Source organism: Sinohyriopsis cumingii, chromosome 5, assembly GCF_028554795.1.
Source record: "Sinohyriopsis cumingii isolate HCF-2022 chromosome 5, ASM2855479v2, whole genome shotgun sequence".
Lineage (NCBI taxonomy): Eukaryota > Metazoa > Mollusca > Bivalvia > Unionida > Unionidae > Sinohyriopsis > Sinohyriopsis cumingii.
This window is the reverse complement of record NC_142965.1, coordinates 13823063-13845260: the sequence shown is the minus strand read 5'-3', so window position 1 is coordinate 13845260 and position 22198 is coordinate 13823063. Positions and strand designations below refer to the sequence as shown.

The 22198-nt window shown below is 42.6% G+C and overlaps 1 protein-coding gene across 1 annotated transcript in view; it reads left to right on the top strand.

Moving 5' to 3' along the window:
- LOC149798659 (uncharacterized) overlaps positions 1-22198 on the top strand; it is a 30605-nt gene that overhangs the window by 6017 nt on the left and 2390 nt on the right. Inside the window, exon 5 of the mRNA XM_089956959.1 lies at positions 191-293. Coding sequence (XP_089813085.1) covers positions 191-293 — 103 coding nt within the window. The remainder of the gene's footprint in view (positions 1-190; positions 294-22198) is intronic.

The following is a 22198-nucleotide window of genomic DNA, read 5'->3' as shown; positions in this document are numbered from 1 at the left end:
TTATATTTAAAAACATCGTCTAACTGTAGAACATGTCTAACATACATCATTAAACTATGGTTCAAATCAACAAGAACATTTCAATGCATGTTATACGTATGTTCATGGGTGCGAGGCCTTAGATAAAGGGACGTATTTATCTCCATGGTTATGACAATTCATGTAATATTTGTCGCTCTTAAACATACAGCTCATGGGAATCTGACTTCAACTACTGGACTGATTTCCGCTTCGGTTGGAGGTGGATGCATGACCATTGCCTTGTTTATAACCATCCTCTGCTTATGTTACAGGTAATTTTTAAAGTGCATTTATAAGCAATACATTCTTTTCAATGAGATTTAATATAGTTCTGCTGCAACTTGCCAGTTCTTTCGACGTCAGTTTTAAAAATACAATAGCTTAAACAATGGAGAATACATGGAGAAAAAGATGGTTTTAATAATTAAAATTAGATATGATCAGGTAGATGTGGATCAGGTAACATAGCAGTATGCAACTGAATCATGGTTGCAGCAAAATATATTACTAAAACCATTTTGTGTAACTGATTTCTTTCAGAAACATAAGCCAGTTCGTCTCTTCCGCAACAGAATTATATCTCCTCATACTTCGTGGCGTTTTGATATCCTGCTACTATCGCGTTGTATAAAACAGTTCAGCAAATGAGGATCTAACATTGGTGCTTGAGGTTTAGTCGCTAGGAAACGACAACCAAGCACTAAATGTATACATTAAAGTTTGCGCATAGAAAATTGTACGATATAATAAACGTAAGAAAGAATTGAAAACAATTGAACACTGCCACAGATTGGATGCATTCATCAAAAAGTGATTCATCGATCTACCAACATAGATTCGTGCGAAATGCAATAAATACAAACAATTGATCGCGAGTAATAATAATGTGAATATTTTATTATACTGAGGAGAGATTAAATTATGTGTACCCAAGGCTTCCGATTATCTGGGACATTTAGTGAAATGCATTTTCACAAATAGTATTCAATATAAACGAGGGTCAAAGTTATAATAGCGTCAATGGTGTCGACATCGAAAACAATTCAACAGATATGACCGCTATTTGCAGTTGTACCTCCCTAAAGGATGCTATGTCAAACCAGTATGATTAATCTCATAATTTTACTTCCAAAATATGATTAAAGATTATAACTGAACAATACATTTTGTGAAACAGTCATTTCCAACATTAGTTCCTGGTCTTCATGGCGGTATCAAACTATAGCAAATTTAGGATATATTTTATGCTTTAATATTGTACAAAATGTTTATTTAAACATTCGGCACCAGTTTTATGCTCATCATCCCTAACATTGCACACGCACACACAGAACATATACACTGTCAAGTATTTTACTTTCACAAGGGCAAAAGTAGGGACTGAATATGTCGCACGTATTTTTCTCCCAGCTGCATGTTTAGTGGAAGCAGAGTGTACGTTTTATACAAACAATTAATATTTTGATAAATGTACCCCAATCTTCGAAGTTATTACGATAATTCTATCTAACAGAGTAATAATTTCTAAGATACATTCTGCTAATATGTAAATCTATACGACTTCTGGAAAGGACATTTAAAAACAAATCATTGATGGAATTCATGAACTGAATCGTTCACGATAGATAAGAAAAACGTCTTTATTACATCTCGCAATGTAGAAGAAATTATATTATTCTATATTTAGTATGTTACTTATACATCAGTAGTGAATGGAGGCACTTTAGCCTCAATGGGAATTAGCATTAAAAACACCCCTGGGTCACTTCAGCCTCAATGGGAAATTTAACATTACGAAAACACCTGGGTCACTTTAGCCTCAAGGGGAATTTAACATGGGAAAATTTTTTGGGTCTGTTGAGCCTAAAGGGGAATTTAACATGGGAAAAATTTGGGGTCTGTTGAACCTCAAGGGGAATTGAACATGGAAAATAATCTTGGGTCTGTTGAGCCTCAAGGGGAATTGAACATAGGGAATAAATCATGGGACTGTCTAGGGACAAGGGGAATTGAACAGGGGATTTTTTTAAAAATAAAAAAAAAATGGGGTAGGCAATTGAAAGTCTATCTCTTTTCGAGAGATGTGGGTGACCCTGAAAAGGGCCTTTGGGTTTCTTCTTCTTCTTCTAACTCCTCCACTTCTTCCACCAAGTCCTCACTTTTTCCATTATTCCTTTCTTCTTCCTCTTTTCAGTTTCTGTTATCCAGTCAGGATGATCCATATCTCTGAATTTCTGTTGGACCTTCATCCAGTTGTTATTCAATCTTTCAAACTCTAATTTCTTCTTCTTATTCTCTTCTTCCTTTCTCTCTTTGCTCCATTTTTCTTTTATCTTCATCTCTTCTACTTTCATTACCTCTCTAATTAGTTCTTCTGCTTTTATCAACTGGTTAAAACCCCACTTTACGTACCACCAGTCAGTCCAATAAAAGCTATTTTCTAGGAAGTTCCTGACTTCTATGACATGATCCAAGGCTTCCTTTAAAGTACCTACTCTCACGTAAGGTGGGTCAATGAATCCTCTGATTCTTTCTACTTCTTCCTCAATCATTCCCCCTATTAGATCTTTTGCTACTCCAAGACTCTTCACATTGTTCAGGCTACCTTGAAATCTTCCTTCCTTATTCAATCTTTCTACTACGTAAGTCCCATCCATTATCCAAAAATAGCTATGTCTCAAATCGTTAAATAATTTTGTCACCTCCATCTTCTTTGTGAAGGAAAACATCCCCTACTTTTCTCATCTCATATTATATACAATTCACATACGTGAAACAGCAATAAACTAACCCCAAATCTACTATCCACACACGCAAAGCATTAAAATGAAATCCTAATCTACTATCACACAAACCAACTTAAGCTCTTACATAACCCAATAATCTACTATCCTCACAAACGTACGTGATCGCTTACAAACAAACACACACACACACACAAATAAAAAAGAGTCAGTGTTTATATTCATACTACTCTACATACACACACATTGGCAAATCGATTACTATTTCTTTTCTAAAGGTTTGGGTAGCCCTGAAAAGGGCTGTTTGTTTTTGAACTCCATGGCACCTGGTTAATGATGGCACCTTCCAGGCCTGGCACCACACACATCTTCTTCCCCAGTCTCTTTTCACTCTTTTTTGGGGGAGAGCAGAGGCGGGATAAGTGGCTTCAGAATCCCAATTTTCTGTCTCTGGGATTCTGAAATTTCCTCTCTCCTTTTCCTCCTCTTCTTTTTTCTTCTTTCCTCCTCCTTTTTCATCCTTCCCTCTTCGACAATGGCCTCCGAGGCCAGTTCATTTAGTATGCGCCTGGCATATTCCAGGTGCATCTGGAGTTCTAGAAGCTTTACAATTCTGGTATTCATTGTCTTGTTAACGAATGAACAGGGTAGCTAGACTGCCCAGCGATTTTCAATTTATACTAAAAGCGCGGACGTGAAGGAAAACATCCCCTAAAACAAAATTGATATTACCTAGCTCATGACCAAACAACGCGCGGACCTAAAAGAAACACTCACTCACTTTTTTATACTACCCATTACTAATTTAAAAATTTTCATTAATCACTTCAATATACTATCTACATACGCAAAGCAATCAGACCCCAAATCAACTCTCCCCACACGTCAAACAGCATAAAAAACATGATCATGATCTACTATCCACACAAACTTACGTGAGCACTTACAAACACACAATCATATACACAAACACATACACTCACACTATAAAAAAGAGTCAGTGTTTATATTCACACTACTCTACATACACACATTGGCAAATCAATTGTTAATTCTTTTCTAGAGTATTGGTTAGCCCTAAAAAGGACTGGTTTTTTTTTTGTTTGCTATGGCAATCTTTTAGTTTCTAAGAATGCGATGTCCTCTGACGATAGACTTTCTAACGACAGGTCTGCTTCTTCGGAAAGAGAAGAAGAACTCTTTGGTGTCGATACGACAATCGACAAAGCCTCTGTCAGGTTCAGGTTGCTGCTGCTGCTGTTGTTGCTGCTGTTGCTGCTCTCTCTGCTGTTTCTGAAGTCTGTACTTCTCTGTCCATTCTTCTTTCTCCCTGTTCACTTCTTCTCTGAAGAGCTCTTCTATCAGGTCTTCAGTGACTTTTAAGATTCTCACATTCTCTATCTCTTCTGGCTTCGGTATCAGACTGTGTCTGACCCTATGCAAATTCACGTATGCTTCGTTTAGCTTAGCTAGTTTGGAGCACATCTTCGTAGGAGGATGAGTCGACAATGGATGGTTAGACTGGAGGCTATCCCGGCTTTAAAGTCAAAGCGCGGACGTGAAGGAAAACATCCCTTCACGGTTTTCGAGCCGCAACGTTCAATGAATGTCATGAGAGGGATAGTAAGAAGTCAAAGAGCATGAATCAAGATTTCTATAGTCAAACAAACCACAAAGGCATTTTTTCTTCAAAACACAACATTTTTTATTCAAAATCACTTAACACTAACAAACAACTATAACATTTTTAACAATATAACATCAAACATTTTTTCTAATCACAAACATTTTTTCCAACTTCCACATTATTTTGGACAAGGCTGACAACGTTGTGAATGAAATTGTGATTTCCACTGTTGGAAGTCATTAGGCCATTGATGGACACTTCGTTTCCTAGCTTGAGACAAAAGATAAGCATAATGGTCACAAAACCATTGATCTACTTTCACATCATTTCTAGAAGAAGAACGAGGATCAAAATGAGTCACTAAATGTTCTAAGGAATAACCCAGGCTGCGATGATGCAGAAAATACACACAATATTGTCCACACACCAAGGAATCTGTGCCTTGTAATTTCACATTATTGAATCGGGTGGTCTGAGCATTTCTTCTCATAAAGTCAATGATATCGTCTTCAAAAGGAGGCAATCCATACGAATCGAAATATTCCACACATCCTTCTTGAGGAAAGTATACGGCTACCCAGTGGGTTCCTGGGAGATGACTGTCGTCCGTGTTGATCACATAAGCTAGATGGTCTTGAGGTTTACGATGAGGGAGTTCATCTTTAGCACAGACGACAGGATTCCAAGAAGCCGTGTACGAGCTGTGGTTCAAAAGGTAATAAAGTTCCCAGGTATCCATTGATTTGTGTGGGTTTTTTTTTCTTCACAGGTAACGATAAGTGATCAATTCGATCCAGACTTTTTGCTTGAAAATGTCTGACAAGTAATAGGCGTTTAGATCCGACTTCTTACTCTGGTCAAAGAGAGATTCGATGCGACGGCACTCCAGAGACGTTAATGGAGGAGAAGAATGTTTATCCAAGCCTTTATACCACTCGTTCAACACGAATTCTATCTCGATGTGATCGCAAGCTTTGTCCAGATATTCGTTCAATTTTTCTTCTTGACTTAACATCAGACATTTGTCGTGTTGAATTTGACTGGGATGATCGTTTTGACATCCATAGCACTCTTCCTTGATCAATTCTTTCATTATATCTGCCAGGAATGTAGCAAAACAGGAAACTAAAAGGGCTTGTTCTGGCCATCTTGACTTCATCATGATAACTTCTTCTTCTTGGGATTCTTCTTCTTCTTCTTCTTCTTCTTCCACGGTTTCCTCACATTCCATCTTCAAAGTTTCTCCACTAGGTAAAGAGGGACAACAGTCTTCCATGGCTTCTAATAATCTAGAATGACTTCTCTCAAACTGTTGATTTCTATGGCTTTGTCAAATTCTGCATACAGGAGGACGTTCACTGTGTGATCTGGAGGTGGATTTGCAAACTGAAGTTCCACACGAATCTGACCCGATTTTATAGGGTGGAAATGTCCCTCGTCGCTGCCTTGGTCTGGAGTGAAATCAAAACCCCACAAAGCATAGCCTCCTGCATAATCGTCGTACGAAATACCGTGACTGGTGTTGGTTCCTAACTGTCCCGTGGCTTCGTACAGGGACAAGTACGATCTCAAATAATTCTTCGCGACACCAAAGTTAGGCTCAAAGAGTCGGGTACACAAGGTCTTGCCGTCGCGACTGACTTCGATCTTGGACACATTGTAATGTTGAAACTCAAAAGGATTTTGATCGTGGGTTCCGTTGAAGGCTGAATTCCTGACGATACCAACAATCAAACGCTTGGGTAACCGTCCTTGGAACAGATGATCTTCGATCATAGATCGCTGGTCAGCGGGAATGGTGAACGTTTTCACTTCTACGCGTCGTATCGGATACTTGGCGGTAGTTCTGCTCAACGTCTGACTGACGTCGTTTCCCACTTTAGGTAACACTTCCACACGACGCACGTAAAATCGGGCTTCTTGAATGATAGTTTTGTATTCATTGGCATGGGCCATCAAATGGAAAGCGGCACTGCTGCGATTCAGTCTCAGATGGATATCCACCCCGTTCAGCAAATACTTTTCTTGTAACCACATGTCCAAATGCAAACGATTCTTGGCTTCTTTTCCGTACGTCAAGAGATTGTCCAGGTAGGCACGATATGGGTAAGTATCCATGCTGCTGCTGACCAGTTTGTTATTCAAGTACAAGTCCACTTCGCTGAATAAGGAATGCATGAAATTGTTGACAGGAGCTATTCTAGCATCGCCTCCTGGATTGGTGTTGTCCGTTTTGATCACTTTCACTTTCAAATACAGGTAACTGCTATTCAGATCGATGTAATCTTCGGGCTGTCCTTTGATTTCAAACTCGATGGGAGCGGAATCCGTCAAAGAGGAGACGGGATGAAATTCCACCCACTGGGATTCTTGCATCGTCATCATGGTGGGGGGCATGGCAAACAGATCCAGTTCCGACTTGGAACAAGCGCAAGACTCTCGGTGCATCATTTTTTTCTCTTTCTCAATAATCGAAAACGTCTAAGTCTCGAACGGTTCTTCTTTTCTTTGCCTTTTTAGCTTTAGACGTGTGAAGTGTGGTGAAAGGGTGTTTTCTTCGTCGTCTCCTTCTGCCTTGTCCTTGCTGAATGCCTGACTCGGTAGCGTGCAGGGCATTTATAGGTGTGTCTCGTCGGCCCAAAAGGTCTTTACCCGTTTGCAGCAAGACATTTTTGCCTGTCCTCATGAAGGATTCTTTTGGGTTTTGTTTGTCGATGATGACATTTTGGAGAAATTCTTTGCCTTGTGTCAATGCCGCATCTTTCAAGGCGTAGAATCCGCGTGTCACCATCGGTTTCAACACCGGAGCCACCGAACGAAAGGCCGATTTTAACATATCTCCTAAACCGTGTCCTCGCTGTCGAGCAACCCCTCGGTACACTGGATACATGACTTACGAGTCGTGAGAGAACCGTTTTCGAAAATGGAGTTTCACCGTGACTTTTCCTTTGGTGAATGGAATATTTTGTCCCAGATCTCCTTTTATAGCAAGTTGACCGTGTCCAAATAAGACTTACTGACAGGCAAATGGTGAGGATGTACAAATTCGCGGTGGACGTGGTAAGTGTTTCCACCTTCCTCGTCAGCGTTCGTGGCAGAATTCAGTTTGAAATTAATGACACGCAGTAACGACACAGAGGTGTGTCCCACCACGTCGTACTTCAACACATTGGAGTACAGAAACATCAAATTCAGTCCTTGGTTCAGTTCTACTGGGGCACGAAATAACTTGCTAAAAGACTCGTTGTCGTAAATGATTGGTAATTCGTTTTTCTTGATCATGGCCATTTTCATGTCCATGTCTCCGCCCAACATGTCAAACAATTCAGGACAAAATAAAATGGACACGATTTTACTCCGGTCAAATTTCATCAAGAAGCGACGAGCTGCTTTGTGGTACTCCATAGTGACACGTTTTTTGACACTTTCCAAAGCTTTCAGCAACACGACGTTAAACCTGGAGGTTATGGTGCTGACCAAATGTTGACCACTAAAATAATAACCTGGTGGAACGAACAAGTGATAGGTGGTGTACTTTTGATTTTGTGTGCCAGGGGTTTTGATGTTATATTTGCCATGGGTATCCAAGTACAGTTGCATTTGCTCGTCATAAACTTCCACATCAAAAGAATTTTGATTGGGAAGGACATTGAGGACTTGGGTCGGGTGAATGATTTCTACTAAAGCCACTTCCCAATGGGCTTCGTGATCTAATGGAATCGTCTGAGGTAATTTGGCCGTGTAACAGCACAACGTGTTCTTGCGAAACACCTCCATGGAACTGTCACTGGGTAAGGTTAAGTAAAATTGGTTTTGGTGACTCATAATTCCAGAGTTCTGTGGCTGTCCGAGGGGTTACTGGACGTCAGAGGCGTGTCTCCGCTCAAAAAAGGGTTGTTGTTGTTGTTATTGGAGTGGTGACTGACACTGGCACTGGACACAAGGTTCTCGTGGTTCCCGTTCGAGGAGAATTTCAGAGAGGGATTGGGAAGCAGGTAACCGATGCAGCTGCTCAATAAATGGTCCACAATTGTTTGTCTCCTTGTTGCAAACTCAAATTGGCAATGGCTACCCCGATGACACAATACACCACGAAGATTTGGCAGAAAAAGACGATTTGCGTTTTAGGCACACGTTCTCCACACCACACCCACAAGGGTTGTTTTTGTAAATTTTGCAGAGAAGAACTAGGTGAATGAGTGGTCGACGTAGCTGCGTCTGTGTAAAAGGGCATGATGGTCACTTCTTTTTATAGTCGATGACTTGCGAAGCGTCGATCCAAGAATCAAAACTGGCTGGATATCCTTTCCAACGTACTTTGACTTCTTTGACACGTCGTTTGCCCACTTTACGGGTTCTGCGTTCGAGAATGCTTTCGATGTCGTACACGTCGTCTTCTTTTTTGGTCACACGTTGTAACTAGGGCAAATAAAACATTCCTTTGAGTACTTCTCCGTTCATGTCTTCCAATTTATAGACGGCAGGATGACGGCCATGCACTCGTCCAGTGACACGAAACAATTCGGTCGTCCAGTTAGGTAACTAACCTTTGTCGAAAATGCGTTTGGTTTTGCTAATGCGCACCCAATCTCCTACGTCCAACACTCCACTTTTCTTGGGGACAGCCCTCGTCGGGGACGTACCAAACAGGCGCTTAAACACCAACACTTCGTTGTCGGGAGTCACTTCTTGCGGGGCACGTCCGATGCTTCGATGGTAAGATTGGTTGTACGCTTGCACCAGGTGCGGTAAGATGTCGATGTACTTCAGTGTGGTGATGCGTAAAATATTTCCACATGCGTTCTTTCAAAGTGCGTTGAAAACGTTCCACGATGCTGGCTTTGGTTTCGGGATTCTCGGTGGTAAAAAAATGAATGTCACGTTTCTTTAATTCTTTTTGGAAAGCTTGGTTCAGAAATTCGGTACCTTTGTCCATTTGCCATCGAAGAGGGTGACGACCGCTTTGTTTCAACACCCGTTGCAGGGCTCGCACTAACTCGCTGCTCGATTTGGAAGTCAAGGGCACGACCCAGGCAAATTTGGAAAAGACGTCTATGACACAAAACAAATATTTGTAGCCGCGATTGTAGCTGGCCAAATGAGAGACATCGGCTAAATCGGCTTGCCATTGATGATCGATGCCTTCCACTCGGGTGCGACTTCTGGAAAACTTGCGTCGAATGGGTTTGTGTAAAGTGTAGGTAGCTTGTTCTTGTAACCATCGTTGCATTTGAGATAAACGGAGACTTTTCAGTCGCGTTTTGGCAGCACGATACAATTTTTGAACTCCTGCGTAACCTGCAGGATAGGAGGGATCGTAGTAAATGCTGGCTAACACTTTTTCCATTTGTTGGTTTGTGTGTTATTAAGGCACCCACTCTTGGAAGATGCTACTTTTTTTCTCTTGGGGTACTTTCTTGGATTGCAATCCTTTGTGTGTGCGACCGGCAATAGGTGTCGAAGAGGAGGATGTCGGAACAGGGGATATCGGTTCTTGTTTCACTTCTGTCTTCACTTCTGTCTTCACTTTCTTTTTCTCTTGTGATGAAGAAGGGGTGGTCATCATCTTTTTAATCCATCCAATTCTGGAGGTAGGTGGTGTTGTTAACTTGCGTACTTTTTCTGGTGGAGTTTGAAACCCTTCCTCTTCTTCTCCTTTTTCTGTCTTGGTCACTGGTAGTGGCGGTGGTACTGGTGATGGTGCTGGACTTTTCATCAAGGTCTTAAAATCTTTCAGAGTGGGTAGAGCTGTTTCGTCTAAAGCTTTCTGGTGAAAGAGTTGCAGTTGTTGCAAGAGTTGACCGTACTTTTGCGATTTTTCTGTTTCGGACAAATCTTCGCGATCCATCAAGGACTGCAATTCGTGTTGTAACTGGGACATCTCGCTGGAATGGGGATTAGGAGGTAAATGCGGGGTGCGTTGTTCTTGCCAACGATGGTATTCCATCCATCGTTTGTAAGGCACTAAAGCTAGTTTTCGTCCTTCCATGGAGTTGTCAAGGGTCGATTCTGAGATCTTGGGACTTCAGAGGGCCTTTTTATCTTGCTCTCACCAGTCCTCCCAAAATGGTTCCCAAGTCTTCTTTCAGTAAGGGACCTAGCAAGAGGGGTAAAATGCCTCCACGTTGGACCAACATCTTCTTCTATTGGCCAAGGGGAATTTTTTTTTGAACCATTTGGCGAAGAACGTGACGATGTTTGCCTAAGCATTGTTTCTGGTGTTTGGACAAAGGGATCGTGCCTTTCAACACGTTCAAACAACATTCGCACACGGTATCGATGACCTCTTTGGAGGCTGATTGAATGAGTTTTTTTCGTAGAGGTGGAGAGGCTTTGGACAGGACAGATAACATGTCCCCATGTTTGACTAAACGAGGAGGCAGTCCTTTCCTTTTATTTCCTTGGGGTTGTTTAGAAGAGGGATGTTTTCTGGAGGGTGACATCTTCAGGAGCACCAAAACACTGATACCCTTACTCGGTCACACACATTTTTTATACTGGAACGCGTCGCCACTGATTGTCTTTACGTGGTATTAACTTCAGGACAGTCATGACACGTCGTGCAGGGGTACGTAACGGACTAAATCGAGCCAGTTCTTGCTTGGACAAATCAAGTAAACTTTGTAACATGCCCGATCTTTCTTGGACTTTGATTTTGGGAGAAGGTACTTTGTGAGCAGCGGCCTCTGCCACTAAATTGGAGGGTCCTGCCACTGGAGAAGTTCTTGGTGTGATCAATTTCTCGAAGTACTCTTCAGTTCTTGGTGACATCAACGGAGAAGTGAATGAACCTGAGGCTACCGGAGACGCGGTCACCGCCGTGGCAGGTCGTGCTTTGCGAGTGTAAGGTTGCGTCCTGGCCGAAGTGCCTCTCTTGCGAGTAGTTTTCTTCTGTGGACTTTTCTTTTTCTGGGGGCTTTTTCTCTGTTTCTTTTTCTGGAGGCTTCTTTTATTTTTCCGGGGTGGTGTCTGGTAAGAGGCGGGTCACGCCACTGGAGAAGTTCTTGGAGACACGGGTCTCCTTGGGGACACGGTCTTTTTCTTCTTCTTGGAGCTTCGTTTGACTTTTTTCTTGGGGAGAACTTTGGGGGCATTAGGATCTCATCTTAAGAGAGAGCGAATGATGACCCCTCCTAGAGTACCGCTCCCTCCAGGTTTCAAAATGATTTGTTTTTTGGTTTGAGTGTCGATGCGAGGATCGGCCAGTTGGGTCAAAGCGACTTTGTTTCGATCAAAAAAGCGTTTGGTTTGATGAGGAATCTGAATGATCCCTTGTAGTAATTGACGTACCGTCACCGTGAACCATGGTAAGACTTCTTTGAGACTAGCTTCTAAGACACGAGCTCGTGTTTGTGGATTTTTTTCTCGACTGATGCCATACAAGGCACGAATCAATTTGACGGGAAGATGCGACTGAAGGGACGTCATGTTCAAAATGTGTGTGAGACAGACGAAAAGTGTCTGAGGTTTTTATAGATTTTTTTCTGTGGAATGAAGTTAAGTCGAGGAAGGAGACGTGTACAGGACAGGCCCTCCGTCTTGGCACCAGTGGTGAAACAAGTGGGTACAAAATCGCAAATTATCGGGGGTCGTAGGTTTCAAATCGACGAGTAAATAGGCGTGTGGAGTTTGAGTGGCATCGTCGTATGCCTGAGTCAGCCAAGGTGTCCCTAACTGTTTGGCTAAGACTTGCACTTGCGATTTATCTCGAGGGCTTTTAAACAAGACCACGTAATGCGCATTGAGACTGATGGTGCGATGGGCTTTACTTTGTTGAAACAAATTTTGAGTAATGTAAACGACACTGGCATTACGATGGTGCCCCTTGCGCGTGAACCACAGTTTAATTTCTTCTTCGTCTTCTCCTAACATGTCGTCAAAAATGACCAAATGGGTTTGACGGGAATCAGAGACGATGCCGTCGTCTTCTTTAGGAATGCCTTCCACAAACACGATGGAATCGCCTTGACTTTCTCGCAAGAGGCTGTACGCCGATTGCCACTCTTTGTAACACCACACGATCCGTTGAGGGGGCCGATCGATCAAATGATGTTTATGTTCGATCAAGAGTTTGACGAATTGGGTTTTGCCTGAACCGCTAGGTCCAGCAATGAGCATGTTAAAGGGATGGCGAAGATACAAAGCCTCCCAACTGGCACGATCTAAGTGTTCGTCGATGACTTTGACAGTGGAGGAAGAGGGAGCAGAGACAGCAGAGGTAGCCATAGTGTGAGGAATGTCACTTGTGACACGAAAACAAACAAGACAAGAGTTTATATACTTTTTTCAGGACACGTTTATTGAATGTTTTAAACATGAATACGAAAGACAAAAATACATAAAAGCCAAAGGCTTAAGTACAACGATAAAAGGCACATGATAACCATCAACGTGGAATAAAAACAAGTGTCTGTACAACATGTTTTGGGTAATGTTCTGACCAGTTCTATAGGGGGTAAGGTCACACAAGTGTCCTCCCGAAAGGGTCTTTCAGGAATGTCCATGACAGTCCTGTCCTGGGTGACAGATTCTACTTCAGGTACTGTCACTAACACATGTTGAAAAGTGACTGAAAGGAAGGATCACAACTCTCGAGCATACTGGGCCACTTCTTGGGTCCAAGCCTCAAAACCCCCTTTTTTTCCAGTCACGGACATCTGTCCAATGGGGGTGTAAGTCACAAGCTACACACACTTCGTCATACACGTCTTCGGTAGCTAAAAGTTGACAAATCTTTTTTTTCTGTTGAGGTCGAGAAGTATCCAGATGAAAACGTAAAGCTTTGAGCAAAAGGAGTCTTTCGTGACCATTTAAGGCCATTGGGGTGGTAAATACTGTTCGAAAAGAGTCCACAAGGAATCGGCTGGTAAACGAAATCCCGGAAAACAAGTCACTAAGACACACACCACTTGTCGACCCAAATTGAATGGATACAGTTCTTGTAATAATTGATGGTAATGATCCATGGTTTGAATACGGTCACTGAGTTCCTTCCACGGAATCTGTTCAATTACATGTGACATAAGTCGTGGCATGGCAGCCTGTTTTTATAGTCTCTTTGTTTCGGAAACAATACACGTACTTTCTAGCCAGAGATCTTCATTCTCCAGTAGGGAATCTAAATCTTGCATACTGTAACCGAAGCGTCAAAGTTTGTTTAGAAGTTTCCTCTTCCGCTAAGTAGATTCCACGTAAAATATGTTGGTAATCCTTTAACTTGTCTTTCTCAATGCATTGCACTAGGTGAATCTCGAAGTAACCAAAATGATGAACACGTGGATCATCGGGGCCCTGGAAGTACTGAACAAGGTCTGACAACTGAAACAATTTCTGACGAATCAGTTCTCTTATACCATTCAGGTACCAGTGGTTAAAGATCTGGTGACGTAACGGATGCAACTGTTCTTTACGTTTAACTTGTATTTTGACCAGCTCTCGGTAAATGCGTTCTCTCAACTCCACAGGCAAAGCACGAATGTTCTCTAGCAAAGTATCCATGAATAGGTCATACTAAATCCTTTTTCTAACACAAGAAATGTACCGTTTGCACAGACATGGTTTTAATTCATTGTCGGATCTAAATCGTTTAATCACTAATCTACACATTGAAATTCGTTCAGAAGTCTCCTCTTTCACTAAGTTGACATTGCGTAAAAGATGTTGGTAATTCGTTAACTCTTCCTCTGGAATTGGATCCAGTAAGTTTACGATGTAGTAGATAGAATTATCAATACCAAACCAATTCTTTTTAAAACCAGGGGGTCGTTGATCAATGTCTGTCCAATGGAACACTTTCAACTCAATCAGTCCTTGTATAGCATTCAGGTACCAGTGGTTCAAACACCGGTGACGTAACGGGTGCGACTGTTCTTTACGTTTCACTTGTATTTTGACCAGCTGTCGGTAAATCCTTTCTCTCAACTCCACAGCAAAGCGCGAATGTTCTCTTGTAAAGTATCCATAAACAGATTATGGTAAGTTACTTCAATGTCTCGGTCCCACTAAGGGTAAGTAATGACAATTCGGTGACCATCGAGCATGTTCTAGTAGGCCGAATCTTGTGGTTCCCAGTGGTGAAGTGACACACCGCAACTGAAGCTCTTAACTTTATCTCCTTCGCCCAAGTAGAACAATCCGGCTCTGGCTAATTCTTCGGGGGTCGTTCCTCCCAGATACTTAGGCCATTTTCCTTTGAACGATTGAAGACGATTTTCAAAGTGGCAGTGTTCCGACAAACGTACAGGGAACGAATATTCGTCTTTCACAGGTTCGTTTCGATGAGGGTTGGGTGACATGGACAGGAGTTTGCTCAGGGCTGGATGACATCCGTAAGGGGGTAAACGTGAATGTGAACATCCACCTTTAAAACGAAACCCAGTAAAGTGTCCAAGAGGACGAGCGGCATCCCTTTCGCATCCCTCAGGTTTGACACGCACAGCATCACTTTCCATGATAGGGGTAGTCAGAACAAAGTTCCCATGATGCTTTACGGCATCACTAGGCTCACAATCGCATTCCACTTCAGAAGCCCCAAACTTGAATTGTGCCTTTCTAAACTTGTTTTGTGTTTCTCTGAAAGTATTCATCTTGTTCACTTTGTCTTGGTAGTCACAATGAACTATCGATCTTGCCTAGGGTTCCTTTTATATACAGACCAATACCGGCGTGTCCATACGGCAAGGTGAAATGATTGGGAAGTCGCACTCGCTTCTGGTACACGATTTGATAGACTTTTTCCAAGGGTCGACTGACGATGTGGTGAGTGGGTAAACGTACAATCTTGTTGGGTTGATAGATGGTCACTTTAAAGTGTTCATCCTCTCCAGATTACAAGGCTTCTTTCAATACCCCAAAGTTGACCACACGACTGGTACGATAATTCAGAGTCAATCCTTTCACTTTACACTTCGTGTGCACTTCCCCTTGTGGGTCCCGGTATTCGTAGCCGTAATTTTTTGGACCGCCACTGACGAAACTTAGAATCTTGTCGTCGGGATGCTCGTCTGTCCAGGCTCCTAAACGGTCTCCTTCGCTGTCAGGGTGCTGTTGACTCGGGTGATGGATGTAAATGCAACTGTCCGTGTCAAAGTATGGGACGCGTTCCCCTAACAGTTCTAAAGCTTCGTACAATTTTAAGCTAGCATGAGCTGTCACGTAAGCCGCAATGATGACATTTCCAAAAGGGTCGTCTTTTACAAAGTCCAGATCTTCTTCGTAATTGACCAAGATCAAATCCTCGCGAACGACGTCCACGTGTTTCATGAATTTGGTTTTGTCGTGAACCATCTGAAAGTAGCGAGAAGGTTCTGTCAAATACTCCGTCTTGGGTAAACACGGACGTTGTGCCATTTTACCCCACAAGCAATTTAACATCACTTTGGCAAACGATCGCCTGCCTTCGTTTTTCTCGATGTGATCTAAGTAATGCCTTCTTGTGCCCAGTATTTCTCTTTGTCTTTTGGTCTTCGGGAGTGTGACACCAGGAAGGATAGCCACTGGCTTCTTGTTTCAGTTTCAAAAAGGCATCCACGTAGTCGGCGAAAATGCCTTTCTGCGTGGGGTCACCCTTGTGGTATTGCTGTGTCTTGGGAAAGTGACAAATTTCGTACACTTCTAACTGTTGATATCCCATGTCCAGAGCTTTGAACAATTCTACGCTGACCCAGATTCCCGGCAAAGCCCGTTATTCCTAAGTGTGCTGACAAGGCTGATCTTGGTTGCACGTTTCGGCACAAGTACGGCACTAAGGAAACATCAGTTTGCCTTAAAAATGGTGAGGTAAGACGGGATGGTACAAGTCCGTGGGAGGCAAAACTTTGCACTTGATCAAGCCTTCGTATTGTCGAATGTTTTTCAGGTCGATGTGTGTCCGTGAACAATTGTGGGTGCCCTGCAGGAAAGCGATAATATTTGCATACGTAGGGATACAGCGAACACACGTCCAAGTATTTGATTTCTTCTCCTTTCTCTTCGTCGGCTTGGTACAGCAAACAGGTGGCATTGGTGCTTCCTCCGTATAAACTATCCCTTGGGTTCAGAGGGTCCATGAACTGGTAACTTTCCACGATTCGTATAAATTCGGGATCAGTTTGCAAACGGTGATTGTATTCGTGTTCCCACATTTCCACCACTTGGTATCCTTGCTGTTCTAACTTTTGGCGTCGCTGACAAGTGGCCTGGTACAAGTCTTCCATGGTTAGTTGTAAAAACTGATTTTTAGTGGCACGGTCAGGGTAACAGACGGGACATCCGTGAAATAAGCAACCGTTAAACTCGTACACGATCTTGGGGTTTTCTAAGTCCCAGCCATCGACCGAATGCGTTCCGATGGTCTTTTCGCCACCCCACCCCCCCCGTTGCGGGCATGCTGAATCCATTTGTCTTCCTTGTCGCACAAGTAATGTAACCAGCGTAGGGCTTTGACCGAGTATTGACGTTTGACATAGTTGGTCGTTTGAGGACTGATGACAGCCACGGTGTTTTCAGGCATGAATCGTTGCCGGTACACTAAGGAACACGCTTTGGCAATGGTGCAAGCTTCTTTCAAAGGATCGACCCCTCCGTGTTCCATGAACAGTTCTCGAAATTTTCCACAGCAACGCCGTAAAATGTCCACGTCGGAACGACAATACTTTAACATTTCTTCCTGAAAGTCGAAAGGGTCGGAGGCGTGAGCCTGGTACCAAGCGTAGAAAGCTTCTCGTTGTTCGGTACGCATGTTGTCGGGGTCGTAATAGTGAGCCTCAGGCAAATGGGGTAGAACGGCGTGTTGAATGGCTTCCGTATTGAAAAAGTGTGGAAAGTACCCTTTAGCCATTTCTGTCATTCCAAATGTTTTAGGCATTCGGCTCAAAGGCATGGCCAAGTAACTCATCGAATCTTTAAACTGTACTTGTCCCACTTGCATGAAAGTGACTTTAGGACGCTCGGTGCCTTGTTCCGTGTAGTATCTCAAAAGAAACTGTCCATCGTATACGGAGAAATTGTGAGCCATCACCGTGGCATGACGATGACAATCTCCGTAACGTTCGATGTCCTCTTGGCTCCACGTCTTGTCGATGGGGTCTAAGACCCATTGGGCAAAATCGGTTAGCGTGTTCGGTCCCCGAAAGATTTTTTCACGTCCTCCAGGAATCTTGCTGCAGTGAGGGCAATGACTGAAGATAGGTTCTTGAATGCACTTCTCGCGCGCTCGATGAGCCACGCAGAAATTAGGAATGTGAATGCCAGTCTCTTGCATGCATTCGAAATCGAAAAAGATGAAATTGCCTTTCTTCTTGTGACCATCCTCTTTCTCTGGTTGGGGTTGGTATTTTTGCACGTAGCATTCGTGTTCCAAGTCCACGATGTGGTGACAAATGTGACATTTTTTCTTTCCTGAACATACGTGTGCTTTGTCACTGTTGGTACGTATGCCTTGACAACACGTAGGGCACAATCTCAGGAGTTGACAAGTGCATTTCTGCTGTGAACCTTGCGTCTTCAGATGTTGTTGGTAACAGGCAGGGCTAACAAACGTGCTCAGACAAGCAGAACAATGCACTGGTTCTTGCCCTTCGTTCAGACAGGGTGGAGAGGTCAAACATCCTGAGCATTTCGATCCACAACGTTTGTGTTGTTCTCGATTGTTATAGCCATGGTCACATTTCTCACAGTAATAAGCATATCCCAGGAATCCGGTGATACTGGTAATGGTATCGAAATGGTCATCGTGATAATAGACATGAATGTATTTTCCATCCTTAAAGTCTTTCCCTCGAAACAACAGAGGCCCACGCATTTCTTGAGGGTGCACTTTCAAGGTGTAGCGTGGAGCTAGGACATCTTGCAATGTTTGCATTTCAGGAATGCCACAGGGTGTTTCTATGGGCAGGCCGGTTTGTTGCAACAGGAGTTCTGCTTCACTTCGTTGTTTGGCTCGGTGCGATTGTCAAATAGTTTTCCAGGCTCTTTTCCATTCTGCCGTGTCATTCTTGTTAGCATAGGTTGGTCCCACCGCATTAGCCCTGGCTAAACACATCTGGTCTTGAGGGTCGTTAATTCGGACGAGACTCTTTTTGGTGCTGCGAAGGTCGTTCACCAATAAGATCTTTCTGCGGCCAGTCCCTTGAGGAGGAGAGACGTGGGTCATGTCCAATGTGGCTTTTCCATCGGTGATGTCAAACTGGTCATTGGATTGTTGCACGTGTTGAATCTTGTCCATGACTTTGGAAGCGGTCAATTCTGCAGGGCTGCTAAACTCGATCCAAACAGGGGATTTCGTGTTGCATGGAAAGTCTCAAGCGATCGTCTTCTTTGGGTTGACATTGTCGCTTGAGTGTGGTGAGTAAAGAATCCCACACCCCGGTGATCAACCCTTCTGCTTTCTCTAACGGTACTTCGACCTTGAAATCTTTAAACTTCACCGTGTATTTGTAAGCCGTGGTTCTAAATTTTCTAGAGGAGCGCTTTTCTGTCTCTCGAATGGAATAGTACTTTTCAGGGTTAACTAAGGGTGGTGAACTTTGTTTAGAGGGTTCGGATTCTGGTTCACTAATGTCCTCTTCAAAATCACTGGCATAAATTTGTGCCAAGACTTCAGCTCTGGTACGAGGCGATAGATCACGTTTCTGCCTCTTACTTTCTTCTTTCTTCTCAAATGAATTGGATCGTTTCATCTTGAGTGAAAAACGTCAAATGACTAAAATTTAAACAGCATGGACTAATTTATAGTCATGGCAGACCAGCGTATATAAAAGGGTGTGTGTCTTGTCCTTTCACTATTCATTTCACTCTCTAACCGAGCACAACGATGGAAGAGACTAGCCAAATCGAACGTTTCATCAGAGCTTTGCAAGGGGTCATTAGAAAATTTTCTTCAGACCATCCTTCGGACTACTCTCCTTCTTTTCGAGATAAAAGTGAAGATAATTGCTATATCTGTCAGAAGAAAGGGCATTGGTCTTCAGAGTGTCCTGACCGTCAAAAAGAAAAACAGAGGTTAAAAGAGACAAAAGACAAGATACCTGTTATTATTGTCAAGAAAAAAGACATTGGTCTCCAGATTGCCCAAAAAAGAAACAAGAGGAGTCAGAAGAAGAGAGGGATTCTTCAGAGGAAGAAGAAGAGGAGGAAGATAGCAGACAGGTGAAGAAAAAGAAACAGGAGAAGAAAAGAAGAAGGGAAGAAAGTGAGGAGCAAGAGGAGGAAAAGACTGTGACGGTGAAGAAATTTAAAAAACAGAGAGACTAAACAGTGAGACAGAAGAAGTGAATGTACTTTTTAAAGTGCTCTGTTGTGAATTGTGAATTGGATTGTAACTATTTATAAAAGAATAAATTAGGTATATAAAGGTAAGTGTCTTTGAGTTTTGATTTTAAATAAGAAGCTACACTCACGCACTCATATACACGTACTATAGTGGTAAAATGGGTTTTTTGTTGGGGGTTTTTTTTGAGTTATTGGCAAATGAATGTCTATCTCTTTTCGAGAGAAGTGGGTGGCCCTGAAAAGGGCCTTTGGTTTTTGTTGTAGGGGTGAGTTTAAGCAATCAGCTTTAACTGCCTTAAGCCTTTGCCACGGCCGAGGCCTACTTCTGATGATGGTGATTTGGTTGAAATCACTAAGGGTGGTACGGTAGGCTTAGTCACAGGGTTGGCGTGTTTGGCTCGGGAAGGTCGTATTCTCTTCGGTCGTGATAAAGAAGTCTGATACATTTGTTTCAGACTTCTTAACTCCGCTAAAATGTCCAACAGTACCGTGACCGTTTGATTTTCACCCTCTTGTTTCTTTGCTGCTTCTTCTTCTTGTTTTTTTCTTACCTCTTCTTGTTGTTGTTGCTGTTAAAGAAAAGCTTGTTCCACTTCCTTTTGTCGTTGTATAAATTTCTCCAATTCTTCTTTCTGTCTCTGTCTAAAATTCTCCACGTGCGGTAATGAAGAACGTGACGAAGGTTCCGGAACAAATTCTTGCGAGGTAAGAAAATCCACAAAATCCCAATTTACCTCTTCTGAAAGTAAGTCCGGGTTCCCTTGGGTGGTCTCCACTGCTGGTGCACCCCAATTGATCGTTTTCTGAGTTTCCGTCATGTTGAATAACTGTCTCATAGATTGACTGCACACAGGCGCTAGCGAATCTATATAGACCACATGACGTCACAGACTGTTCTCTTCGGATTGGATGCGAGCTGACTGAATTTTGTAACGCGTGTTTGGATTGGTCAATGAACTCAATCCGTTTCAATCCTTCCTCTACCTATAAATAAGCGCAGTTCACTGCATTGATTTACCTGTTCTCGTCGCCTCAGCATGTGGACTGACGTTGAATCTTCCACTCTTGTGTCAACAATGATGTTCAGGACGGACATACCGATGTATGTCCGATCCGAATGGACAGTTGTCCATAGGACCGCCAGCAACCTATGGATACGTTGGATTTACGTGGAGAGGCAAGGATATCTCAAAAGAGTCCTGATTTATGGTCCTACAGTAAGACGAAGCCTAAGGACAAGAAGAAGTCACAGATGCCCTTTCTGTTAAGGGCATATATAAACCCAAAGGCCCTTTTCAGGGCCACCCACATCTCTCGAAAAGAGATAGACTTTCAATTGCCTACCCCATTTTTTTATTTTTAAAAAAATCCCCTGTTCAATTCCCTTTGTCCCTAGACAGTCCCACGATTTATTCCCTATGTTCAATTCCCCTTGAGGCTCAACAGACCCAAGATTATTTTCCATGTTCAATTCCCCTTGAGGCTCAACAGACCCAAACTTTTTTCCCATGTTAAATTCACTTTGAGGCTCAACAGACCCAAAATTTTTTCCCATGTTAAATTCCCCTTGAGGCTAAAGTGACCCAGGTGTTTTTGTAATGTTAAATTTCCCATTGAGACTAAAGTGACCCAGGGGTGTTTTTAATGCAAATTCCCATTGAGGCTAACGTGCCCCCTTTCACTACTTACATCTAATGATACAGAGGTATACAATGGGGGAGTAATCATTCAAAAATCTTCCTACTTCCAAACGTCCTGGAAATAATTGTTTTGCCCTTAATCAAACGACTGTTAGGAAGAGATATTTGGAAACTCAAGGTTTGTAGAGTGAACCCGTTAGTAGTGGTGGTACAAATTTTGTTACGGAAACGCGTATATTATCATCATTATCATATAGGTTTTTTAAGCGTTAAAATCATGATTTGAATATATGTAGAATGATTATGCTTATTAATAGATATAAACATATCAAACAAACTATTGTATTTATTATATATTTCATACAAGTCGTCTATTATAGTCGTTGTAATTATGCTATAATACTATTAATTTTATTAGTTTTGCTATTATTTCTTCAACTGCACGACCGCTTAGGTGACCTAGTGATTAGAGCATACTGCTCGGATGTGGAAGGTCGCAGATGGAACTTTGGCCGAAACATATCAAAGACTAATATAAATGGTACTAACAGATGCCTTGCTTGGCACTCAGCATTAAGAGGTTAGTCTTATGACAAGTCCGCCTGGTGTCGTGATACTGTGACTGGGTGGGACATGATGCTACACGTCTGCTGCATTATGCCCCAGTGCAAGACATTATTATAAACTGTCACAATGCAGACATCGTAGCGATATAGCTGAACAAGTGTTAAAGCAAGCTAAGTTAAAAATTAAACACACACACACACACACACACACACACACGCACGCGCGTCTACTACACCTCTCCGGTGATCATAATGGTTAGAACGACCGCCTCGGATGCGGGAGGGTCGCGGGTTCGAACCTCTAGCTAGTCATACCAGAGGCTTTTATGGTACTAGTAGCTACATCGCTTG